The sequence below is a fragment of the Nomascus leucogenys genome, chromosome 2 (assembly GCF_006542625.1).
Source record: "Nomascus leucogenys isolate Asia chromosome 2, Asia_NLE_v1, whole genome shotgun sequence".
Lineage (NCBI taxonomy): Eukaryota > Metazoa > Chordata > Mammalia > Primates > Hylobatidae > Nomascus > Nomascus leucogenys.
In genome coordinates, this window is record NC_044382.1 from 117713161 (window position 1) to 117740536 (window position 27376).

The 27376-nt window shown below is 41.4% G+C and overlaps 1 protein-coding gene across 1 annotated transcript in view; it reads left to right on the forward strand.

The window, feature by feature from the left end:
* Positions 1 to 686: 686 nt before the first annotated feature.
* The window catches only part of MAN2A1 (mannosidase alpha class 2A member 1), a 177007-nt gene continuing 150317 nt past the window's right edge, over positions 687 to 27376 (forward strand). Inside the window, exons 1-2 of the mRNA XM_030817529.1 lie at positions 687 to 1861; positions 24869 to 25123. Coding sequence (XP_030673389.1) covers positions 1727 to 1861; positions 24869 to 25123 — 390 coding nt within the window. The 5' untranslated portion in view covers positions 687 to 1726. The remainder of the gene's footprint in view (positions 1862 to 24868; positions 25124 to 27376) is intronic.

The window sequence follows — 27376 nt, forward strand, 5'->3', positions numbered from 1 at the left end:
GCAGTGGAGAAAGCCAGGCATGCTGCAAAAGCCTATCAATACACTGAAACCAGGAAGCAAAATCCTTTTTTTCTGTAATGTCTCTTCAGCGCCCTCTATTGACAAAGCTTCAGTCCCAGAAGGCAAACGGAAAAACTGTTTAAAAGGCTCAGATCTGTTTTTATAGTGCAGTCAAAAAGGGTGAATTTGGAGCTGAGAGGCAATGAATCAATAACTGGCAGAAGCATCACTTCTCAGATTACACTCATGGATTTCCTAGTCAGATGTTTCTACATGTGCCTGGACGGCCCTTTGTCAGTCTCCTTTCCTCCAGGTTTTAACAGGCTGTCACCAAAGGAGGAAATAGTGAGCCCGAAGAGAATGTGCAAGCCCTCTTCTCTTGCATTTCCTCCACCCCTTCACCAAGTACTCTTCCAGGCACGCCAGGCCCGAGTGTCCTAGGATGGGAAACCTGGGCAACAAAGGAAGTGGGGTGTAAGCTCAACCCCTGTTGGACGTGGGGTGCTGGCGCCTGAACGCCCCCGAAGGCCTCAACTCCCACAAAGCTGCCTGCCAGGTCACAAGAGCCCTGTGAAGTCTTCCTACCGCCGGGACACTGGGAGGCAGGCGCGGGGCGGGCACGGCGGGCGACGCGCTGTGATTGGGCATCCTGGGGCCCGCCCCCTCATCCCGGAGCGTCGGGAGGGGGCGGGGCCAGCCGCCCGCTCGGCTCTGGGGCTGCGGGCGCCTATTGACCCAGCGGCCTCCGCGCCGCCACTGTCTTCTCCTGCTCGTGGCGGGCGGTGCTGGAGCGCCAAGTGGCGCTGGAGAACCGGCGCTTCCTTTTGCCGCTTCCGCCGCCATCTCCGCGTTTGTGGGGCGGGAAAGAGGGAGGGGGCTCGCGGCTGCAGCTGGAGCGGGCTTCTCTCCGGGGACGGTCATTTCCTCCCTGCTCTCCTTTTCCTTCTCCCAGCGTTGCCGCCGCCCGCCCTCTGCGCCTCCGCGCGGAGCCTGGGTCCGGGAGGGGGAAGGTAGGGGCGGCGGGGGGCGGGAGAGGCTGGCCAGCGGACGCTAGTTCTGAGGAAACTCATCAATCCGTGAGCCCCGGAGTCCGGGGTGCACACCGGCCCAGCCGCTGTGCGGCGGCGGCGGCGGCAGGAAGGGGCTCAGTCCGGGTAGGCGGGGGCGGTGCCGCGGGGGCGGGCCCGACCGTCCCAGCTAGAAGTTGTAGGGCCAGGCTCCTCCCGACCCTGTTCCTTTCCCCTCTGCTTCTCTGACCTAGCTGCGCGGCCCCGGCCCGGGAGCTGCCGAACCCGCGCCTCCCCTGGGTGAGGAGGACACGCCTGCCCTCGTCGAGAAAACTTTTCCTGCCGACTCAGTTGGGGCGGCTGTGGCAGGAAGTGCGGGCAGCGACCTCTCCTCCGCCTGCCCCGCGCGCCCTGCCGGAGGTCGGCGCTGAGCTTGCGATCAAGTTTGTGGGGGCCCCCCTTTCCCAGCTGCCGGCGAGTCTCTCCTCGAGAGGGGCGCCCGACCCCGGGGAGGGCGGCAGGCCAGGGCGAAGGCCAAGGGCGTGTGGTGGCACCGGAGACTAGGTGCGGAGCAAGGCGAGGACTCGCACCCGCAGCCGAGAGCGCGGAGGTGGCGCAGCCCGGGAGAAGGGAGCCTCCGGCGGCTGCTTCCTAGAGTCCACAGTCCGCTGTCTCCTTTGGCTGAGGACAGTGTCCTGGCCCCGAATCTATCGAGGAAAATGAAGTTAAGCCGCCAGTTCACCGTGTTCGGCAGTGCGATCTTCTGTGTGGTGATTTTCTCGCTCTACCTGATGCTGGACCGGGGTCACTTAGACTACCCCAGGAACCCGCGCCGCGAGGGCTCCTTTCCTCAGGTAAGCACCTGGGAAGGGGGTGCGGGGCTCCGAGGGGCCAGGCGTGCGGGCCCCTGGTTAGCGGCTGCTACCCGACTTCTTCCTCCCTCCGTGGCCCCACACCCGTGCTGGGCGAGGCCAGGCCGGGGGAGAGTCCCAGCCGCCTCCAGCCGGGGCCCTGTAGCTCTCGGACGGCAATGACCACCTGGGAGCCACCTCGCCCGGGCGCGCCGAGTTAACAAAGTGCTGGGCGGCGTGCGGCGGCGGCGGCGGCGGCATCGCGCTCAGGGAAGTGGCCATGTTCCGGCATTCGCACCCGGCCTGTTGGGGTGGCTTCGGGCACCTGCTGGCGGGGGAACGGGCGCGGCGTGAGGCGCCCCCCGCCAGCCCGGGGCCCGCGTATCGCGGTGGGGTCGTCTCGGCTCTCACAGGGTTAAGCCGCCCGCACCAGCCCAGACCCCCTGAGTCGCGGAAATGGATCAAACCGAACCCAGCTAGGCATTTTTTTTTTTTCTTTTTCTTCCCCGCTGCCTCTGAAGAGAGAGAAGTTTATTTCGTGTTGCGGCCCTTTTAGATGTGAATCTCTAGGTTGATTTTAGTGTCGTCATTCTTCAGCTATTACATCTGGTTTGTTTGTGGCAGAAGGGGAACCGAGTGGGGAAGCGCGTGTTATACTCCGGCCGAAAGCTGTGGGGCGCTCAGTCCTGCGTCCAGTGGTTAAATTGGTAAATGAGTTGGAAAGACGACCCATCCAAAGTCTTATTTAAAGTTACCAAAAATAAGCAAAGCGGACACAATCTGTTCCCTTTGGAAGGGTACCCACCGGGCGGCATGTGCGAGTTCAGTTTCAAGTTATTTGCCAATAACCTGTGCACTTCAGAAATTGCGGTGAAGCTGGGTATTGTGTAGTGTGCTCTGTAACGAATGAACCTGAAGAACTCAAACCCTGACGGGGCAATCTAAGTATTTCTACTTGACTTACGAGAAAGAGAAGCCTAGACGTGAAGTTGATATATATTTTTTTCTCTTTTGTGATAACTTAAATGACCAAAGAATATCCTTGCCATTTTTGTGTGTGTGTGTTATGCTGGAGCAAATGGCTTGAATTTAATTGAGATTAAAGTAAAAACTTGCCTGGAATTATTTTGAAAGTGAAAAAAGACCCTTTTATGGATGCTGTCATCAATACAGAGCACTCAACATGTTTTGTCGGTGAGAGGTTTTAAAAATCTTGCCGCAGAGAGATGTATCAAAATTTTAAAAGCCTCTGCCTCCCCTAGGTAGTATGACAGAGAAAATAGAAACAAGCACTATGGGCATCTTTAAATCTTGAGCTCAGAGCTTGTCCAGTGCTTCTTGATGAGGTTGAAGAAAACAGTTGGAAAAAGGTAAGGAGTTTTAAGCTTAACTTGATATGTTGTGTAATTTTGGGGTTGAAATTATTGTAATTTTTTCCCTCCAGTAATCTCATTTTCAGATTTTCCTCCATTACAGGAAAATCATAAAAAGTGATATATTTTACTTAAAGTGTTTCCTTAAATAATGTCCTTTGGCTTTGGCTTGATGATCACTTGAAAATGATTTATGCAAACATCTGGACCTGGGTTTTCTGGCAACCTTGGCATTTTCTCTGTTTCTAAAGACGTGAGTGACTCATTCAGTTACTGGGAAATCTTAGGCAAAGCTAATTCCAATATTGTAATACCTATCCTTAGTCCTCAATGAGAGGCTGAAGTTCTGCTTTAAGTGTAAAGCATTTGATGAAAGGTGAAAGTGGCTGCTGCAGGGGAAGGCTGTTGGTACTGAACTGGGAGGTGGGGCATTTTGTATTTAAGATTGCCTTTCTCAGATTTTCTGTACTGGATTTTCACTGCAGAAAAAAGGTATTCTTTAAGGGCTTGGAGGGCCACTGAATCCCCAAGCAGATAGACATTCTAAGTCCCCTCTGTGAGCTTAACCGTTATGCGTGTGACATTAGCCTTCCTATCTTAACAGGGTAAAACTTAAGTGGCGAGGAAACTGAGGCACTGAGGCACGGAGAGATTAATTAGCTTGCCAAAGATCACACAGCTGCAAGCTGAGATGTGAACAGGTAGCCTTTGTAGCCCAGGCTCCCAGCCACTATGTTGTCTTGCCTCTTAGGAATCTGTTGCCTGTTGTTTAGGCTGCCATCTGCTTATGGAAAGATCTGATGTAAAATATAGAGCAGTGATCCTCAACCTTTTTGGTACCAGGGACTGGTTTCCTGCAAGACAGTTTTTCCACAGACAGGGGTGGGGATGGGGGGAGTCAGAGGTTTCGGGGGATGGTTTGGGGATGAAACTGTTCCACCTCAGGTCATCAGGCATTAGATTCTCATAAGGACCATGCAACCTAGATCCTTGGCATACGCAGTTCACAGTAAGGTTAGTGCTCCTATGAGAATCTAATGCTGCTGCTGATCTGACAGGAGGTGGAGCTCAGGCGATAATGCTTGCTGACCTGCGATGCCACTCACCTCCTGCTGTGTGGCCTGGTTCCTAACAGGTCCACGGCCTTGGGATTGGGTGCCCCCGATATAGAGCATGTTGCTCTCTGATACCTTAGCTTATGACTAAAGGAACTTTTATTCTGAAGCCATAATGAATATGGTCCTTTTTCTGAAACATTTACTGCTAGAGATTTATACCTTCCCAGAATGTCCTCGAGCTCATTTCATAGCTAAACATTATAATGAAAACCATTATGTAGTCCAGCATCCAGAACTCAAGTTGATTCTTTTTTTTTCACTGCTTCTACCTTATTCTTAATAACACCAAACATAGCAGAAGGAGGTTGCAGTACATTTCTTTGGCAAGTTTGGGTATTGAATTCTTGAGTTTTAGTAGAGCCAAGCAGGTCGGTCACTATGTGTCATTTTTTGGTGTCTAGTAGAACGGTTTATTTAGATAGATATTGGGTTCCTCTAAATTGCCCATTTAGTTGGTTTCAGTTGATATGGAACCTTCACTAGGCTTTAGGTCTATCTTGTAAACAAGATATTTTTAAAGACCATCCTAGATTGAGAGCAATCTATTTGTTGTTTTTTTAGAGAGGGGGCTTTGTTCTTTTTCTCTTCTCTCACAGCTCTGTGTTTTCCACCATTTGGCTGGACTCTGGGGCAAGAGTGGGCTGGCCAAGGGTGCCCCAGTTTCTCGCACCATGGAGCAGCTGCCTGCCTCTGAGATATTCTTTGGAAGTCTATCCTGAAGCACTCCGAAGCCTTGCTTCTGCTTCTGGGAGGAATTCCTTGGAGGACTAGAGGCAACAGGGGGCCTAATCTGTTGACACTTGTGTGTGTATTTCAGGGTTAATAAATCTCAGCTAAGAAAATTAATAAAAATTCCACTGTGAATGAGAGGTTGGTCAGAGACTAATGTCCTGAAAATGCTTTATGATAACTTGGAAGAATTTGAGCAGATGGAAAGGAGAAACTTTGTTAAGGTCTCCCTGAAATTAGTCATCATTTCTTACAAGCAGATTTCACAAGTTGCTTAGTGTCTATGGTGTGTATAATAGGGTTGTCTTATTAATTAGTCTGATGTTTGGATCTAGAGAAGTAAATTAATGAGTCAGGTTTTGTATAACAAATGATCACTCTTTAAATAATTAGTGTAGCATATGACCGTAGAGATTAATATTAACTCTTAAAATATGGAAATTGAGACTCTGATGGAAAATGTGAAAGTGAAGTTAAAACTTTATCTTTTTGCCTATGTAACATTTATCAAGTGAGAAAGTGAGAATGCCTTTAATAAGCATTTGATTGAAAGCCATTAGAAGGTGAGAACTTGCATACCTTTTTTTTTTTTCTTTGGGACAGGGTTTTGCTCTGTCATCCAGGCTGGAGTGCAGCGATGGAATCACAGCTTACTGCAGTGGCCTTGAATTCTTGGGCCCAAGCCATTCTCCCACCTCAGCCTTCTGAGTAGCTGGGACTACAGGTGTGTATGTCACTGTGCCCAGCCAGTTTTAAAATTTTTATTTTGTAGAGATGGGGTCTTACTATGTTGACCAACTGGTTTCAAATTCTTGGCCTTAAGCTATTCTGCCTCAGTCTTCCAAAGTGCTGGGATTATAGGTGTGATCCACTGCTCCCAGTTGCCTTTTTTTTTTTTTTTTTTTAACTTACTGTAATACACATACAGAAATGTGCTTACATGCTTTACATCAGTAGTACTTCTTAAGAGTCCAGCATAGTAGATGTTATTAATGAAAGTTGACCCATGGCAATACGTATAACTAGGACTTTGATTCCCCAGTTTTTTTCTTGCTTTCATAAATCTGTAAATCTTAGTTAAGAATGACATGTAAGGAAAATATGATCTCCTTCCCCTTCCTTGAGTACAGTCTATTTATAAACAATAGCACTTGGTGCTGGGGTTTGTTCACGTTTGTATGAGGAAGATTGTCTTATTTTCTGGGATATAGTGCTGAGATCTGTGCTTTTTGGGAAGTGATGGAACTTTGATAGTGCATCCAGCATTTAGGAATGCAAGAACAAACATTAGAGCCTTTTGAGGATGGTGTCCTCTAACTCCTCTTCAGTCCAACAGCCCTGCGGGACTCTTCCTGATCAGCATTTTTCACTAAGACCCAAACTTATTTCCTGTAAACCAGCTGGGCCAGATACTCATGACTGTGGTCTGAAGATAGTAGCTTATTTTTTTTTTTTTTTTAAATTGAATTGGGTGTGTTGTTCCCGGATGAACACTGTTATCAGGGCCTAAACAAATATTTTCGTCAGGGAGATGTCACAATTGTATTATTAGAAGGGGATTTTCTCTCTTAGCTTTCAATTTGCATTAAGAGGTGTCTGGGCTGTGGGCAAAATAGTGACTAAAATGATCACTTTTATTTGTTTTTGAGTCAGCTATTGCTTTTTGTGATAACTGAAAACTTTAGTCTTTTTTGAAGGACTGAAGTGTTGAGAGTTTCCTGGAATGACTGGTTCACTAGCTGTTGCTGATCACCTGCTTTATTCTTAGCTTTTTTTGCATTCAGGAGTCTTAGTTTTCCCTTGTTCTGCAACTTCTATAATCTTTAAGAAAATGAAAGGATATTTAACAGCTCTGATGACCTGTGTTTGCCAGATTGTAAAGGCCTTATTGCATTTTTTATCCCTTCTGTCTTGGTAAAGTTCCTGATAGCAGCAGCTTTTATAAAAGTTTGAGCAGAACTAAGGCAAGGAGGAAGAACTCTAAAATAGTGATTTTTGCTTTTCAGTTGTTATTAGTAGGTTAATCAGGAGAGGAAGTAGGACATTTTAACTAAAAATGGGTTTCTGTTTCAGTTATCAAGCCAAGCTGCTATTTTTAAGGTTGAAACCATGTTTAAATTCAGACAGGTTTGAGGATTAACTGTACTGAAATGGAGCTCACATCTAGTGCTTTAGTGAGTATAGCTAAATGTGCCTATAATAGGGAGGAAGTAAATCATTTGGTTTGATGAACTCTGTCACTTGAGGTCATATCATAGCTTTTCTGAAAGAGTGCCCTGTTTAAGGTAACTATATTTTATGCAGACAGGTGGATAGTAGGTATCTAGCAAATATCTTTTTTTTTTTTTTGAGTCAGAGTCTCACTGTGTCGCCACGGTGGAGTGCAGCGGTGCAATCTCGGCCCACTGCAATCTCCACCTCCCGGGTTCAAGCGATTCTCCTGCCTCAGCCTCCCGAGTAGCTGGGATTACAGGCACACGCCACCACGCCCAGCTAATTTTTGTATTTTTAGTAGAGACGGGGTTTCACCATGTTGGCCAGGATGGTCTCGATCTCCTGACATCGTGATCTCCCCGCCTCGACCTCCCAACGTGTTGGGATTACAGGCGTGAACCTCTGTGCCTGGTCGGTATCTCTTAAATATCTTAATGTTAAATTTCTAAATCTAACTTACTGTTTTCTGAAGAAGAGATCAACTTTAAAGTACTTTAGTTTAAAACTGGACATACTCTACCATTTGCTGCCTCTATCCAGGGTTTGCAGCCTCTTTGCTGTTGACATTTTGGGCCAGAGAATTCTTTCGTGTTAAGGGCTGTCCTGTGCATTGTAGGGTGTCTAGCAGCATCCTTGCTGTCTACCCGATATCTGCCAACATCACCGTTCTCTCTCTGTCCCCCTAGTTGTGGGAACCAACCATGTCTCCAGACACTGCTCTCAATATCCTCTGGGAGTGGGAATCATCCCTGTTGAAACTGCGTTGGCTGTGGCCTATTCTTTATACCTAGTACATGTCGTTAGCACTTCTGTGTTTTAGGAAGGAGTGATCAAAAGGCTGAAGCTCAAAAAGCCAATTAGCATTTTTTGATGGGTGAACTCTGTTCTTTCTCAGGATGCCTAAAATTCAACTTACACATTTAGGATTCTAAATTGTAGTATGTTACAAAAAATTACAAGGATAGATTATGTTCATGTGTAAGTTAAAGGAAAAAAATGGAAGATTCTTATGGAACTTAAAAAAATTCTTTTCCAATTGAACATGTGTATTCTGAGAAAAACATTAGGGTCAGGTCATAGTAAATAGATCATCTTTTACTTTCTTCCAGCTGAATTAGAGGTTGGCACTTGTCCAGATTTATTCCTCTTGCCTTTTAGCATAGGAAGTTAAGATATATTGATTAATAAGGTAGTATAAAAATTGTCTGCAAAAATGTTTTGAAATGTCTGCAGTTTTCTCAGGCAGACTGTTTACTTTTCAGTGTATTGTTTTTATTTCTGTTAATTTTGATGATTCTGATTACAACATTTTAAATATCTTGTTGAGATGAGAAAAAACAGGGAAAGAAACTGGAAAATAAGGAGAGTGGATAGAGACTTTCCTCCTGATCATTTCATTTTGTCCTCTAAATAGCATTTTTTACGAAAGTGGGATGGAGGTGGGAGGGCAGGGAAAGAATGAAATTCTTGACAAATAATCTTCCTTCTTTCGTCTCCAAGGCCTCTGGTTTTGAACTCTGCTAAGTCAGCTAACTGTGAGTGAAATCTGCCTGCTACCTGTCTTTGTAGGGCCATGTGCTAAGAATGGTTTTTACATTTTTAAATGGTTTAGTAATGTTTCATGACATAGCCATGGTCATTCATCTACCAATTGTCTCTGGCCACTTTCACACAACAGTGGCATAGTGTAGTAGTTAAGACAGAAACTGGCTCACAAAACCTAAAACATTTACTTTCTGGCCCTTTTCAGAGTTTGCCAATCCCTAGTTTAAACTATATTTTTCTATTGGTAATAGTGGAGGCAAATAGTATTGTTAGATCTGTTAAAGTAGATGTGAGTTAATTAAACACAAACAAAATTCTCGTAAATTGGTTATTAGATAAGCATTGGTCAAACTTTGTGTTTTTAGAGAGTGGTTTAAAACTTGTGTTATCTACATGTTTCATAGATTTCCAGGTATCCTTGGGGAACTTTGATGCTAGAGCGTCGACATGCTTGATGAGTTGGTTTCTCTTCTTTCACCTGAGGGTTTTGCACTGTAGGACTGCTCTGGGAAGGAAGGTTCTGGGCCATGAACTAGGCAAAATTGATCCATAGCTTCAAGACTGAAAACCATGACTTTATGACTTTTTGGATCTGCTGTAATTCACAGATGGGCTTAATTCTGAGCCCAGTCTGATTGCTTGGGTTAGTTAGTCCTGAGAAGGGAGAGCTCAGGTATAGGTATCTTCTTCATAAGCTGTAAATAGAAGATGGAACTCAGCCAGTCTCTGGGATCCTGAGCGTTGTTCAGCTTGGAAGCAGGGTACTTTCAGGTTGCCAGCAGAGGTACTGGCCTGCTCTTCTGCTTATCAAAGAGCAATTCTTGCTAATTTTCATCATTTTCTTCACTTTTAAAGATTATATGTCACTTTTTTTGCTGTGACACAGGCCAACACCCCATTTGTGTCCTCACAGGTTTTAGTATCATCTTTAAATTGCAGTATACTTAGTGTGAACAAAATGGGGGTAATGTGTCTTATTGAGTAGTGTTAAGGTTAGTGTTAAGTAGAGTTTTTTAAGTATTTTTTTTTTTTTGCATTTAAAAATGTATGCATTTGTGTATTTTTCACATGTAAATGGATTTACCACAGGCCTCCTTTGCAGGTAGTGCCTTTGGAAGTCCAGAGAAATTAAATGCTTTTTCCAAGACCAGAGAAGACTCCAAATTTGACCCTGTCCTATGTTCTTGCTGGTGCACTTCATTGGCTTCAGTGAGGAGTCCGGAGAGCTGGGACTTTACCAATGATTTTTTTTTCTTTTAAACATGTAAAAGGTATAAATGCACATAGAAATAATTCAAATGACATAGAAAGGTACACATTGACAATAGAATGCCTCTCCCTTTTTTCCCCATCTTTAGTCCACTCTTCTCTGAGTCCCACTTCTGACCGTTTCTTTATGTTCCATGTGTAGTTCCTTCTTTAAATATGTGCATATACCTCTGTTTTGATTTTTGTTTCAATTTTGAGCTGTTATTTCCCTTTATAAGAGATGAAGAATTTAACTCAATACCCCTACTCTTCCCAGTTTTTAAAAAAGTTTTGTATTCAATTTCTGTTTGATATACATTAACAACTTTCAATGATGTAATTGCATTTGTTTTCTTGATTCATCAACTTTAGGCCTAAAGCGACTCCCCACTCTGTCAGTCAAGGAATTTGGTACTTCTCAGCCTTCTCCCACTCATTTCTCTTCCTTCTCATTTCTCACCCTCCCTCAGCCATCAGTTTTTTTACATCAACATACCTTATATCATCTACATTTCATTCTGTGACTGAATGTGTTATGTGCTCTGACTATAGGTTGGTTACAAAAATTGAAAACCAGTAAACAAGGATATGGAATTTTAGGTAGGAGGAATAAGTTCAAGAGATCTATTGTACAACATACTGATTATAATTAACAATAAAGCATTGTAGTTTTGAAAATTGCAAAGAGTAGATTTTAAGTGTTCTCACCACAAAAAAGAATAAATATGTGATGTAATGCATATGTTAATTAGCTTGATTTAGCATTCCACAATGTATGCATTTTTCAAAATGATATGCTTGCTAAATACATACAATTTTTATTTGTCAGTTAAAGAGAGCTTGTTTGGAGGTTCCAGCAGGGGAGTGCAGCTCCTTGTATACCCTTGACTGAAGACCAGTCCTCCTCTATCAGGGATGGTCATCCTCTTCGACCGAGCATGCAGCTTCAGGAGGAATGCACATAGAGTGGTGAGGGAGGAAGGGGACACCTGCCTAGCCAGCCAGATCAGCCGAATCAACCCTGGCGATCAAGGGGGTGACAGATTTCACAGCCAGATTGCCCTCACATCCTATTTGTCAGTTAAAGAAATAAAAAATGTTAAAAAAAGAAAACCAGTACATAGTGTTTTCAATTTTATGATGTTAAATACCATTCAATATAAGTCAGGTAGTTTGGCTTCATAAGAAGGAGGGATAATCTTGATAATTAAACCTGTGCCACTTGAAGGAAATATTCTGAGCATTAGAACAAGTGGAGTCTCTTATATTCCAGCTGATGAGAATCATGCTGTATTTCAGTTTCCTTCACTTCTGGACCATGACTTCCTTATATGTAGTTTTTGTTTTTTCTATTTGTAATTCCTTTCCGTTTTTGTTAGTGTCAGAGGAAATAGAAGTTATTGATTCCTATCTCTTTAAAAAATCATTTTACAACTCATTATGTACCAACATTTTGGTCCCTTGTGCCTGCTCAGGATTGAAAGTATGAAGTTTTGCCTTTTTTTTTTTTTTTTTTTTTTTTTTGGTTGTTCACAATTACTGTTTACTCAAACTGCCATGCTTCTTCTAGAACTGATAATGCTTTGTTTCCTTTGTGATGAGAAGCCTTTCCCTTCAGGGTGAGGACTTCGGGGCTGAAGATGTACTTTGCAGCAGTTCCCTTCTGTTTCTTTGTACCACGGATGTAGAGGAATGTGGAATTTATGGGTCCTGGCCTTGGTGGTAACATTTTACCTGTAGAGCATCGGAACATTGAAGCCTGAGAATGTGAATCATTCTTAGAATCATTTTCTACATAAAGTCCTGAATTGGTGTTTTTAGAATCCAGTGAAGCAGTCATTCTTTTAACAGTCACCAGCATTCCAGAAAAGTCATACATATGAAAAATTCAGGCACAGAATTGTAGAGTAGGCTGGGTCCTTCCAGGTCAGGTAATTTTTAGTCTTTGATTTTTCAGATAAGGGCACCGAGTCACGCGTAAACTAGACCTCAGCAATTTGCCCAGTCACAGGATACCTGGGACATGCATCCTGACTTATAATTCACTGGTCTTCCAGCTGTACTATACCCATATCCGGCATATATTTGAAAATTTACTGCGTTAGGTAATATGGAAATTATGGTAGACATATGTTACTTGTTTTGAAAGAACTTTTTAGTTATTTAGGGAAACAAAACTGCCGTTTGTGAAACTATTAGAGACAGTTAAGTGCTATTATTCATTAAAAGTTAAAGAGGTTAGAATGTTGCCTGGCATACAGTAGGTGCCCAGTAAATGCTAGTTGTTACCAATGGACAGAGACTTGTAGCATACCTATTATGTAGCAGGCACTGTTCTAGGTTCTGGGAATACAGGAGCTAAGACTAAAACAAGAGTCAATGATATTATTTTACATTCCTGATATAAAGGCAAAGGCCTTAAAGGGAACTCAAAAACAAACAAGTTCTGGTGATGGCCTGGCTTAAGTTGACTAAAGGAGAGGGTAAAGAAGCTAAGCTTTTCCTATTGGACAGTAGTTTGAAGGGAGAAAGAAAATTGCTAGTGTAAAGTATGGTGCTTATGAAGGCTTTGAATCCTGGAGGAGATTGGCTTGATTTAGAATCTTTGGTGCCTGTGAAGAGTAGTTGGGAAACCACTGTAGGTAGTTCAGGATCAGATTGCAAATCGCCCTGAGAGCTTGTCTGAAGAGGTATGAGTTAGATGTTAGTGAACCACTCCAAGTTATTGAATATACCAGGAAGCTGCTTGAGAAAAGCAGTGTGAGAGAATTAATTTTGTAGAAAATTTTAGACCTGGAAAGGAGCTAAGAGAATATTCAATCTAGATTATTCTGGTAGCTGTGTGTAGGAAGACTCAAGTAGGAAGGCAGCTGAGAATCTGTTTGAGGTAATATAGACATAAGGCAGTAAATCCCTGTACCAGTATTGAATTGGCTAGAATCGAGAGGATGAAAAATGTGGAGACATTTTGTAAAGAGAAAGACCAGAGCTTTTTAACAGGTTTGATCAAGGGTAATGATGAGTGGCTTGAATCAGAAAATTTCTCCTACCTTTTTCCATTGGGGTGTTGGAGACTGGTTGTACTGTTTGCAGAAGGGGATAGGGACAAGCTGATCTGGAAAGCCAAGTTCATTTTCATTTATGATGACGTGGATGTTAGTGGAAATAACCAAGTGGGCTGGAAAGCCAGTGAGAGATCAGGGAAGGGAGATGCTGATCTGGTAGTCATCAGCATAGCCGAGAATGAATGAGCTCACTTGGGGACTGTGCTTAGTGAGGGCAGGGCCAAGTACATTTCTTATAACCAAAAGCTGCACATCTTACATTAAGAATATTTTGTAGCAGATGTTAATGAAATAAAGCAGCTTGTGTTCAAATCGTCAGAAACCAGCAGCTCATGGATCAGCTTACCTAAGAAAAGATAAGATGATCAGAAGGAAGGATTTCAAAGAAGCATTTTAGTAGGAGTTTAAAAAAGACCCTTCTCATCTTTGGCACAAATGATAGGACTAAATTATTTTTTTCTGGGTCGTTTAAGACAGAACATAAATTGTGTGTGTGTGTGTGTGTGTGTGTGTGTGTGTGTGTGTGTGTGTGTAGGGAGGATGGGCAGCCAGGTGGTGGAGAGGGAGGGAGATTTATTAAGGATCAAAATGCAACACCCCAAATAGGGGGCTGAAGTTTGAAGGTTGTTCTGAAGGTCAGACAGATTTCTGAGAATACCCTCCAAACTGCCTCTTATTGATAGTAAAGAAAACCCCCCTTCTGTTGGGCTGGTAGCTGACCCCATGAACTGAAGAAGTAAAAGCTGTCTTTGACCCCGGGCTACCTCTGGAAAATTTGTAGGGTCAAATAACAACACTTGAGGTATAAGATATTTCTTGCGACATTTAGGTAGAAGATCCAACCAATAATTGTTTTAAACAAAAGAGATTTGGGAAGAACTCCAGAAATTTGTATCCTTAACTCATCTTTGATAGCCAATGGTATGATATTTAGAGGTTTGCTATTATTGTATTGTTATGTATTATGTTATGTCTTACTACTGCATTTGTTGCTTCTGTGGTATTTACTGTGTCTCACCTTGCCCTTGTAGACCAGTTGGTACGGATGGATTTTTATAAAGAAAGGCAATAGGAAAGAATTTGTAAAACTTTAGAGTCTGTAGTGCTTGTATAAAGAGTATTTTGGAAATTCAGAATTTATAATAATTCAGATGAGACTTGCCTAAATACCTGTCCCCTGTCAATAAGAAATAGAAGGGACTTATTCAGGAAATGATTAGTATAAATAAGGTTGAAGGGGGGTTGATTATCTACTTAATACCACCCTGCCTTCAGAGGCTTTCCAAAACTATTTCTGTATGAAAAACGATCTCAGACATGTCAGTTGCATTTATTTTAATAGGCCAACACTGTTTAGGTTGATTACTGAAAATTATTTTCTTTTTGTGTTGAAATTGTTTGTCTAAATTACTTGTTTAAAATTATAAGATGTTGACAGAACTTTTGTTAGCATATCCTAACATACAATACATGGCATTAATTCATGGTAAATGTGTTTAGGTTGTATAAATGGATAGTGCCTAATAACCTTGTGTACAAAGATAAGCATTTGTCCAAAATGTAAGACAGATTACCAACATAGACCAGCAATCATTGCCTATATGATGTGTAACAACATGACCCTGTTTAGCTGAGAATTGTTAAGGCCTGAAAGTGTATCACATGAACCTTCATGCAAGTTCTTGGGTGGGATACACTGTTGGCAGATTCTGTCAGAGTGCTAAGCATAAGAATATAAATTAAAAATAAGCTTTAGAAGTAAAGTCGGCGTGGTTTTTAAAAAAAATTCTGCAAAGAATAGTGTTCCATAGAACAGGTTGGGAAGTGCTGAATTAAAGAGTTCTATTAGTCAACAGTTAATATGTTTAGTGCCACTTAATTGTAGTTATTAAATGGATTTGCAAGTAATAAAACTGCATTTTATTAAAATTTTGTAATCTACACATTTTGCCCTGCTTATACACCCTCCTTCCACTCACTTTTAAGTGGTTATCTTTTTTGCATAGTCTCATTTTATGTAATAGCTTGGTGTCTAAAATGTTGCCTCAACAGGAGGTAGTTTCTGTGCAGCCATATTGGGCTGGTGCAGATAGGGCCATGTGGTTCTAATCTAAACGTACATCTGGAAACTCATAGGGTGGAGCTGGTGCTGTCTCCTGGAACCTGTAGAAAACGTCAGCAACTGGAGTCCTGACCACATTTTTGGAGGAGGGTGGTGAGGGAATGAGATGCTATTATTTGAGGTCAGGGCTTGGATCCTGTGTAGTGATTCTGGCAGCTACTAAGTTGGTGGCCCAGCTGCAGTAGTCATGAGTCCCTTGAGTGCTCCGCCAGAACAACGTATGTTGGGCTTGGAGTCCCAGCTTTTCCCTTCACAGTAATTTGGCACTCTTACCTGCATCTGAGCAGCCTCTGTTACTGTCATACCTAGGCAGGTGTGAGATTTATGAAAAATGATTCGCCTGTGCAAAGAGTATATTGCTCTTGCAATTTGGTAAGGTATTCTGTAGCTACGTATTTTTTGTGCTCACATCATGAGGGCATTTGTTTCTTTGAATGGACAAGTGGCTGCACAAAGACAAATTCCACAATTTGGAAGAAATTCAGGCATGTTAAGCTCTGAGTCTGGAAAATACCATTAAAAGGTTATTTATAGCTGGCTTGTGGCTCATTGACAGACAGGTGGAGATACATACAGAATTGTGACCACAGCCCCAGTTCACACTCTTTTTGGCCTCAGCACTACACATCTTAAGGGGTGGAATGGGTACTTGGAGGGTTACCTGTCATTTTATCAAACCCAAAAGCCTTCCTGTTGAGTTCCAGAGATCTGACTAAAGGCAGGGTTTTTCTGTAGAGATTGAATAGTGGCTGACTGACCAGGGACTGCAGCAATAACGATGACACCCCTGCTGGAAATACAGACTCTCTTTTACCAAATCGCAGTTCCTATATTTAGCTTTAATGCGGCGCTTCTTAACTGGGGATGTGTGAAAATCGCCTGGTGAGCCATTTTAAATTATAAAAGGCAGATCTCTGCGCTTTTTCTAGGTAATCCCATTTGTTCCCATTGCTTGAAATTCATATTTATTCTGGCCACTCAAGTTTATATATTTAGCCCTGCCTTCTCTCCTGAGTTCCAGACTTGCACGTTCACTGACACCACCATTCAGCTGTCTAATAGTTTCAGAATATAACATTTGCCCTTCCGTCTCCTCCCCAATAAGTGGCTCGTGGGCCTGTTCCTCTAAAATGCCACCCATAATCCTCCCCCTTGCCCTAGCAAAAAACTGAATGCGAATTTTTTTTCCTTTCCTGCCCCTCCCATTCCTAGCTCATCTTTCTTGTCATTCTTTCATGTTCCTTCCCTGCCTGTCCAAGCTACCATGGCTTTTACCTGGCAAACTGCAGCCTTTTACTCCATATGCCCCACTGTGGCTCCAGAATGGCTTAAAATTTTTTAGTTGATTGATTCTAAAGCTCAGTCTAGGATAAAGATGTTGATGCTGCTTTTTCTGAAAATTACTTTGAACCATAAAGGGTGACTCTGTCTTTTCTTAACTCCTTTATTCAAAGTTAGGTGTAGAGCCTTGTTAGACCAAATTATGCCCCTGGGAGACCATTTATGAGGTTGCACGGCCTCACCCTCCATTGCTTGAGCTCACAGCTCCTTAGTGTCATCGCTCTCCAGCTCTGATGATGGAGATTTGGGCAAGAATTTCTCTAAAAAGGACTAAGCATAAGAATATAAGCTTTATTTTTATAGGGGCAACTATTTGCTAAGTATATTAGTTTCTTATTGCTGCTATCACCACAAACTTAGTGGTGTAAAACAAGAAAAATGTGTTATCATACAGATCTTTAGGTCAGAAGTCTGAAACAGGCCCTACTGGACTAAAATAAAGATGTCTGCAGAGCTGCATTCTTTCTGGAGCTCCAGGGGAGAATCTGTTTCCCTGCCTTTTCCAGCTTCTGGAGGCTGAGTGCATTCCTTGGCTCAAGGCTCCCTTCCAGCAATAGCATCATTCTGATTTCTTGTGTCCTCACATCTCCCTCTCTGGCCTGACTCTTCCATTTTCCTCTTTTCCGTTATGATTACATTGGGCCTACTCAGATATTCTAGGGTTTTCTTCCCATCTGCAAACCCTTAAAATTAATTACGTCAGTGAAATTCCTTTTGTCATGTAAGGTAAGGTATTCACAGATTTCAGGGATTATTAGGACAGGGACATCTTTGACTAAACATTATTCTGCTTACTGCACCAGGCACTATTTAAATTTACTTGCGTATACTAACTAATCCTCATAACAACCCTATGAATTAGGTGTTATTAATTGTCCCCATTTTACAGATGAGGAAACTGCAGCACAGAGAAGTTATGTAACTTTGAACTTGCCCAGAGTTACATAGCCAGTAAGTAGTGGTGCCAGAATTCAAATTTTGGTTGGCTTCAGAGTCTATTCTTAATTATTGTGCGTACTATCTGGAGGTGCATTTTGTAGTACCCTTCAAAATGATTTTTCAAAAGCCATACTTTTACTATGTAGCAGCAGCTGCAATAATACTTTCTTCACTGCTTACTTGTTGGCAGGTCCTGTGCTAAATTCTTTCATAGCCATTCCAAGCAGTGGGTATTAGTATCTGCATTTTGCCCATAAGAAACTGAGGCCCAGGATTAAGTTACTTCCCCAAGATCACATGGCCAATAAGTGCCGAAAGTAGTATTGGAAGCCAGATAGCCTGAACAGGAGCCAGTGCTTAGCCATTAAGCTGAATTGCTTTCACCTTTATCTGGTGAATGATGTCATTAAAGATAAAGGTAATCTTTGCTCTTACATGGTGGGCACATTTGATGACATAATCAGAGTCCAGAAAGAACGTGATATGTTGGAGTTATATGTTGAATCTAACAGAATTAGATTTGAAGGAAAAAAAAACATAAATGAAAGGTGGTATAGATCCTAAGTTTCAGATACATGCATACACTTTGGGGTAAAGTTTTATTTCTTTTGAGTGCTACCATTGGTGGGTATATTATAAACATGTATATCTTCTACAGCTCTTATGACTAGAAACTTGATTTGGTTGAGTGCAGATCTTATATCACTACCATGATAGGAAGTAGTCCAGAATTATCTTGGGGTTCTTTTTCCAAACTTCCTTCACTCCCCACATGAGGTGAAAATAATAGTCTCTTGAGCCATGTTAGTGATGGTAGTGAGAATGGAAAACTTTTGATTGGGCTGTACAGAATCCATAATGTTTGCTCTAGAAAGGGAGCCACATATTGTATTCTTCACCAGGTCATGGTTGTCATCCTGTGGCCAATGTGGGTCCCATTCTATATTATTTCCCAAACAGCCCATGAAAACCACCCTATTAATTAGCTCTTTCCTTCCCATTCTTGCCTACTTTTGGGGATGCAGTGAAGACTTCTTTTGGATTTTCTTTCTTCAAAAATAGTGTGTTTTGTTTTTATTTGTATTCTTTTTGATGTGGGTTTATATGCCAAAACATTGAATACTTAGAAAGAAATGTTACATGCCATTTTTCTTTCTTTCCTTCCTTTTTTTCTCCCAATAAATACCTAAGGTCCTGCTGTGTGCTAGGTAGGTAGGCATCAGGGTACAGTACGTTGAGTAAAACAGCTATGGTGCCTGTTGTCAATATAGGGATTCATTGAGTGAGGAAAAGGGGGAAGCAATACATGAATAAAATAGATAATTGTAATAACACTGTGGAGGAAACAAAAAATAAATTGAGATAAACCATAACATGAGGAGGCTTGTTTTAGACTGGCTGGGGAAGGCTATGCAGAGGTGACGTTTGGCATGAGAGTTGAAGCATTATGTAAACAGAGACCATGTACAAAGGTTTTAGGGTAGGGTGGGGAGGAGCTGGCTTGGAACGGAGATAAGATCAAGGTGAAGCTAAGTTGAGAGAAAGAGATACTCAGTCCTTACTGACTGTGGTGTACAGTGTTTTGATTTTGAGGGTGCCTAACTAGGTAGAGATTAAAACTCTTTCCTAGAGATCTGAGGACTGTAGGTGTCTTTTTGAGGAGGATGATTTTTGGACTTAAGTTTGAAAGCCAATTTGAGGCATCAGGTAGGCATTTGCATATATGGGTCTGTTTTTCAGGGGTGAGGTTTCAGCAGGAGATATAAATATGGGAGACATCATGGAATTTAAATCACGGAGTGGATGAGATCATGTAAGAGAGTATAGAGAGGTAAGAGGCTCAAGAAGCTAACCTTGAGGTGCTCTAACATTTAGAGGTTGGGAGAGAAGGAGCCAGCAAAGGAGACTGATAAACAGTTGGCAGGAGGAAAACCTAGGGCATGTTGTACTGGGAATGAGTAAAGAAAATGTTTCCAGAGGGAAGGAGTGATCCATTGTGCCTAATACTCCCTGAGATGATGGGTAAGGTAAGGGCAGAGTGCTTTTCATCAGGCTTGAAACATGGGAGTCTTTGGGAATTTTACAAGGTCAGTTTTGGTGGAGTGGTGAGCAGATGCTGATTGTAATGGGCAAATGAATGAATGGGAGTTTGTAAGGAAGGGGGATAATGAGTAGAGAGAAACTTTTGATAATCCCGGTACATGAAGTGGGTGGGGTCCTGGAGGGGAATGGGAATGTAAGATGTTTTATTCAGGGTTCTCCAGAAAGACAGAACTGATAGGACACACACACACACACACACACACACACACACACACACACACTCACACACACACACGAGAAGGGAGTTATTAGGAGAATTGGCTTATTTGATTATGGAGACTGAGAAGTTCCACTACAGGCCATCTGCATCTGCAAGCTGGAGAACCAGAGAAGCTCGTAGCAGGATTTAGTCTAAGTCTGAAGGCCTTAGAACCGGAGAAGCCAATAGTGGAGCTCAGTCCAAGGTGGAAGGCCCAAGAGCCCAGGGACCACTGGTGTGAGTCTGGAGTCTAAAGGCTGGAGAACCTGGAGTTCTGACATCCAATGGCAGGAGAGGAAGAGCGGCCAGGCTCTTAGAGAGGGCGAGAATTTGCCCTTTTTCTGCCTTTTAATTCCATCTGGGCTCCCAGTTGACTGGATGGTGACTGCCACATTTAGGGCACATCTTCTCCACTTAGTCCACTCACACACCACCTCCTCTGGAAACACTCTCACAGATACACCTGGGGCAGCTCAATAATTCTAATCAATTGGTAAACCACCTGGGTTTCACTTTGAGTAGATAAAGGATGGGCTCAGTGCCTACTGAAGCTCTGAAGAATAATCAGTATTTGACCAGCTATCTGGATATTCTTTAATCTAGTCAAGTTGAACCCCAAATTAACCATCACATGGGGTTAAGCACAGGAGCGTGGAAGCGCAGGAGTTTGATTTTTTTAGATGTACATAGCATATAATAAATATTAAGTTCAACCTTACGAAATTGGTGGTATTTGACTATGTTTTACCTATGAGAATGGCAATTTCGTATAGTTTGATCTAATAGAACATGTTATATTACTGAGAATGAGTTGCTTTTAGAAGTAGAACTTGATTGAGCAATATCGAGAGGGTTTAATCAAAAGGGCAAAGAACAAAGCCTTGGAGCAGTTGAGATAAATGGGATTGTTGCTCGGCAGAGGGTTGGCCTTTGAAGCAGGGAGAAGGAAAGGCACATACTTTTCCAGGAAGGCAGGAGAAGATATACAGATTCAACCATGCTGGAAGGATCACGGTGAGGTCAATACCCAGTGGGTAGTGTCCTATTTGAGGCAAATAATTATGTAATAAATTTACGGATTTAGCTGTAGATACACATTGATTGATTTTGGTCATAGGACTGAGTGGGTACTGATCCTGTTCTACCTTGTGGTAGACTCTAAATTTGTTCTCTCAGAGGTCTTTGATATGTGATTTTTTGCTTGGTTTTTCTCTTTCACTAAAAGTGGAGTAAATCAAATATCATGACCTCCTTCCCCACTCCTGAACAGTGCAATGCTGTGGCCTCCCTGTAGAACTGATTAGCAAATCAAAGAATAAAGTAGTTTTCTCATAAGTGATTTTCTTGCCCTACAGAAAATTGTCTTTTTCAATGTTACTATCAGTATTCTTTGAGTTCTCAGCATAATTGAAGCATTATCTATGATTTCTGTTTCTTTAATGCAGACTACAAGTACATCCTTTTAAGGTCATTCCACTCTTCTCTGTCACATGTACAGAATTTGCTTGTGAGGTGTGTTCATTTCAAGAATTTCACCTGTTTGGAGGGAGACTTTATTCCACTGCATAATATAATTTTAAAAATGATGTTCTTTAGACCATTGTGTGCATATATCCCTAGGCCATAATTTTCTCCATGTACTTAATTCAATACAGAATTCCAGGTAGTTATCATTAATGATATCTTTAAAGCTAAATGAGATTGAAAGTCATCTTTAATGGCAGTAGGATCCTTTTTTCATGAACTATCTTCTGTAATGTTTATTTTGAATAATACTCTTATCCATGGATTATGGGACCAAAGCCATAATAAAAATATTCCCAGGAAGGGTTGTCTTCTTATTCAGTGTGTACTTGTTGAGCTATAGGCAGTTTTGCTGTGTATATGCCTCTAAAATGATCTTTTCCTCAAAGTACAGAAAGATCTGAAGAAATGTGGGCACTCATGTATTAAGTTTGTAGTGTTGTAATATTGTACGTGTAAGATAAAATGTATCTTTTTTTCTTTTTTTTTTTGAGATGGAGTCTCGCTCTATCGCCTAGGTTGGAGTGCAGTGACGCGCTCTTGGTTCACTGCAACCTCTGCTTCCCAGGTTCAAGCAATTATCCTCCGTCAGCCTTCTGAGTATCTGGGACTACAGGTGCGTGCCACCACACCCAGCTAATTTTTTTTTTTTTATTATTATTTGTCTATTTTTTTTTTGAGATGAAGTTTTGCTCTTGTTGCCAAGCCTGGGGTGCGATGGCGTGATCTTGGCTCACCACAACCTCCTTCTCCCGGGTTCAAGCGGTTCTCCTGCCTGAGCCTTCCGAGTAGCTGGGATTACAGGCGCCTGCCACCACGTCCGGCTAATTTTGTATTTTTAGTAGAGACGGGGTTTCTCCATGTAGGCCAGGCTGGTCTCGAACTCCCCACCTCAGGTGATCTGCCCGCCTCGGACTCCCAAAGTGCTGGGATTACAGGTGTGAGCCACCATGCTAAGCCACTGATTTTTGTATTTTTAGTAGAGATGGGGTTTCACCATGTTGACCAGGCTGGTCTGGAACTCCTGACCAGGTGATCCGACTGTCTCGGCCTACCAAAGTGCAGGGATTACAGGCATGAGCCACCGTGCCCGGACAAAATGTGGTATCTTTAAAAGCTCTGTGATTATGGCATTTTAGATTAAGGTAATGTTTTATTTTATGGAGATGTGTAGCTGTACTGCTGGCAAGATGAATCAACATGTTCTAATACTGCTTGTAATAAGAGTAACTTGATTTACCATTACCTGCTGTGGTAAATTTGTATCTTCAGTATTGGAATTATTCAACAGAATCTGTCAGAAGGGATTTCAAAAGCTGCAGTCTGTGATGTTGTGATAAGTGAAGAAAAGCATTTCCCCTATTTCAGACAGCCTTTGATAGCATATGTATTTAGGAAAATATATACAGATTCATCAACTGTGTACCTGACTCAAATATTTTTAGCTTCTTTGGGTTGAACTTTGGGTTATGCCAAGGGATCGATCCCCTTTGGTCTTTTCATGGAGAATCACTCGTAACCACTGTTGATGTGCACTTACAGAGAAGGGTGTAAAGGTTTATAGGACGATACTGCTCGACAGCTTTGCGGACCTGGAATCTACATGGTTCAGCTAGCTTCTCTATTTGAGCCCTGAACTAGTGTTGCACTCGTCTCCCGTTTCCTTTGCTTTGCCATTTCCGGTTGTAAAGTGATGTGTGCTCCCTCTCTTGCCTTTTACTAGTGCAGTGGGGCTTGTCTTTCAGGATGGGACCTGTGCTAAAACTTTTTCTTGTCTCTGTGTATGCTGATAAACAGACTTTAGAGTTCTATCTTGTGGTGACATATCACCCCACCCCATGTTAGAGATGACAATTGCCTTTAAAGGACTATAGTTTTAATGTGTAGGGGGCTCTTTCTGTTACGTGCTTCTAAGTAGAGAGGCCTGTGAGAGCATCTTTCAGGTCTGAGAAGGTACATGGCTGTCTTGTGCTCCTTTCTTCTCTAACATCAGGCTGTAGATATTCACCCCTAGTGTTGTATTGCCCCCAACCACTGCCACCCCCAGTGATTTGCTGCTAATTTTGGCTACTTTTTTTTTTTATTCCAAAATCTGTTGCAGTTTCTTCGGACTTCTGCCAATTCTGGCATAGTTTGCTCAAATGATTGGCCTTTTCTTGGTAGATCTCAGTCTCTTAACTTCTCCCCTTCCCCTTGTTGAACTGACCAATAACCTGTGAGTGTAACCCGTATATCTTGTGTGTTATATGGTCTTTCATATTTTTTCCTAAAGCATATCATGCCATACATACTATTTTCAAACTGCCTTTTCGCCACTTTGTCTTCTGAAAATACCTTTCCTTACTTTATCTTCTGAAAATACCTTTCCTTACATTTCTATTTTAAAACAATTTATATTTCTAAATTTTCAGTGGCCAACATCCCTTCCATGATAATAAATCTATCGTTTGACCAGTCCCCTACTTTTGGGCGTTTGGATATTTTCTATCCTTTTCTCTTTTCCCTTCTTCCTTCTTTCCTTTCTGCTTTCCTGTTATTTCCTGGTAATGAATATCCAGAGTTGTTTGTTCACCATGCATATAGTTTTTTAAAACCTTAATGTGGGTTTTTTGAGGCTTTTGCTAGTTATGACATCACCTTGTGTGTTCAAAGACAGGGGCCCAAATCTTATGCGTGTCTTCCTAGCATACATGCCTGACACAGTGGCCATTCACTAAAGAATTGAGTTTCAGAAATATGAGGGCCATTTGACAAATAAATGAGTACCTTCTATGTACTTGGAACCCAGGATATAGGGGTGAACAAGGTAAAGATTGTCCTTGCTCTCATAAGGTGAGGTATTATTTTGTATAACGAGGTTTATGTTACAGAGATGGCAACCCTTTTAATGTGAGGATCAATGAAAAAAATTTAAGACACACAGTATAGCAAAAGCAGACTGAATGACTTAGGGTATGGTTACTTGGGAGATGTTCATGCTTATGGCTGAGTTGACTAATTGATTTTTCCATAGATGATATTTCTTATTTAGGATTACCCACTAGTGTGAAGGGATTGAGATGGAATGATCTTTTTCAAGTTCATACTTTTTTGACCCTTGTAAGTAACTCCAGTCAATTATACTTACATTAAAAATTTCATACCGGAATATAATATGCTGTTGTACATTGATTCCAGGGACCCAAACATCTTTTAGGACTGAGTTTGGGGGGAACAGAAATATTTCCCAAAATATTTTTGGTCTTTCTGTTGCACGTCTTAAAATATGATTAAGCAAAGATTGCAGCCGTGGAGAAGATTTTCTGCTGTAAATTGATGTTTCAACCGTGCCAGCTGTTCATGCTTTCTGCGATCCCACTTACAAAAGTGGAAAGTGAAGGGTGAGTGGCTGCCCTCGTAGGCAACCACACAATTAAAAAAAAAAAAAGTGTATGCCTCAGCAGATCTATATTAGTATTTCATATAGCTGCCTTTTTCTTTTTTATTGTAGGGCCAGCTCTCAATGTTGCAAGAAAAAATAGACCATTTGGAGCGTTTGCTAGCTGAGAATAATGAGATCATCTCAAATATTAGAGACTCAGTCATCAATTTGAGTGAATCTGTGGAGGATGGTCCGAAAAGTTCACAAAGCAATTTCAGCCAAGGTGCTGGCTCACATCTTCTGCCCTCCCAATTATCCCTCTCAGTTGACACTGCAGACTGTCTGTTTGCTTCACAAAGTGGAAGTCACAATTCAGATGTGCAGGTAATGTATACGTTCGTTAATAATCACCGGCCTTTTTTTTTGTTGTTCTTTTTAAGATTTGACCTGATGTCTGTTCTGACTTGGTAAGTCACTTAAACTCTTTGGATTCTAGTTTCTCTTTTTGTAAAGTATTTTGATTAGTCACATGAACATTAATGTTCTGTTCAGTGATAAAATTCTATAATTCTGTTTTTCTCAGTTTATCTTACTATTTTATGCTTACGTGAATACAGTCTTTTTGTATGCTTTTCAGGTCTTATTTTCTGTAATAGTTGAAAACCTTTAGAGGTTTAAATTTTGCCAGAGATTTTTTTTTTTTACCTTCCGTTGGAGAATACAAGAAAATCCCTGTTCTTATTATATACAGTTGTATGTTATAGATTTTGTACAAAGTAAGGTTAGATTTTTTTTTTTTTCTTAATATCTTTTTGCAAGAGGGAAGGGAAATATTCTAGAGCTGTACTTTCCAGTATGGAAGCCCCTGTCTGCATGTGGCTACTGAGCACTTGAAATGTGACTAATGTGGCTTGAGATGTGCTGTAAGTGTAATGTACATACACAGTGTTTCAAACTTAGCATGCAAAATATCTTAATTCATTTATATATTGATTATGTGTTAAGATAATATTTTGGATATACTGGGTTAATGAAATATTAAAATTAATTTCAACTGCTTCGTTTTACTAGAAAATTAAAAATTTGGCTTGTATTATATTTCTATTGGACAGCGCTATTATAGAGGGCAATGGAGTCGAAAACCAGCGTTAGAAAGGACTTCTGCTTTTCTTAAACTCAGAGTGTTTCACTCACATTGGCTCTGCAAATTAGGGCAAGGCTGTGTTTAACTTTGTGCCTTAGACCAGAAACTGGATTTTGGTGGAAGTATCCTAAGGGGTAAATATTTTAAAGTTGGACAAAATTATTTGACTTCTGGCCTCGTTTTCGAATATGTACTTTCCACTAACTGCTGAGGGCGGAGAACATGATACCATCTTGAGGTCATGGCTCACAGGCCAAGCTGGAAGCTGAGGACAGTGGAGCTGGCCAGGTCTTGCACCTGCAACCTCATCAGCTAGAGTGTAGCCAGATTCTGATAGGATCAGAATCTTGTGTTTACAGGGATAGCTGTTTCTGTGAGGTTTGGCTTTATTTAGTTTTTTTGTTGAGTGCTTCTTAAGTACTTAGCCTTGTTGTCATCCATGATAAGGGAACAGCAAAAAAAAAAAAAAAAAAAAATTATTTTTGTTGTGTGGTCTAAATCTGGGCTGGACAGAAAGGAGTTGCAGAGCAACCATGGAAGTCAGGCAGAGCAAGTCAGGAGGGTACTGGGAGAGCTGCAGGACTGAAGGAAGAAACAGACACTGCTAACACATCCTCCTGCCCAGCTCGTTTCCAAAGATTTGTCAGCTCATCCTTGGGAAGATTTTATTTTATTTATTAAAGTCATATATTCCATAGGGAGAGGAATATTATTGGCTTAAAATACTTTGTATTGACTTTTATATGATTTGTTTGTCCTTTAAATTTTTTTTGTAACTTATTTATATATTTGGATGTGATTTTTGCAGTCTGGTTTTAACATAATTTAAATTTTACAAAAGGTTGTTTGGTTGTGTTGTCACATTTAATATTATAGAGACTATGAAGAACAAAAGTAAAGTTTTAGTTTTTTTTCCCACTGTTTTTTTCTTTGCATCCAAACATTATTAGCCAGAAGGAATACTGCATTGAAAAGCTAGAAAACAATAGGATACATAAAGGCTAAATCTCAATTTTAAAATTTTTCTCAATTTTTAGATGATTATGCCTGGTTGACCCTGTTGTAGTTGTACTTCTAGGATAAAATAGGTAGATATAACATATGCTACATGGAAGAATAGCTATAGATAGATGTATTTTCGTTGAGGCATAGATTTTTAATATACATGAGATTTACTATAAAACAAAGATAGCTCAAAGTAAAATATCATTTTCAGAACTGTTTTTGAAAATGCTGAAATATCTGGTCATAATCAAATTTCATCAGAAATTTTTTTCTTGGTTCTTTTTCTATAAATTTCTGTTAAATTGTTTTGGAAGTAAAGTAGGGGAAGAAGGAATAGAATGAACTTTTTTTTTTATTAGAAGCAGATGGGAGCGGATTATTTGTCAGGGTAGTTTTGTAGCACAAATAGCATTTCAAGCCTTTGAGTGGTGATGAAATATTTTCTACTCTAAACTCCTCAATTAATGTCTACAGAAATAGTTTTATTT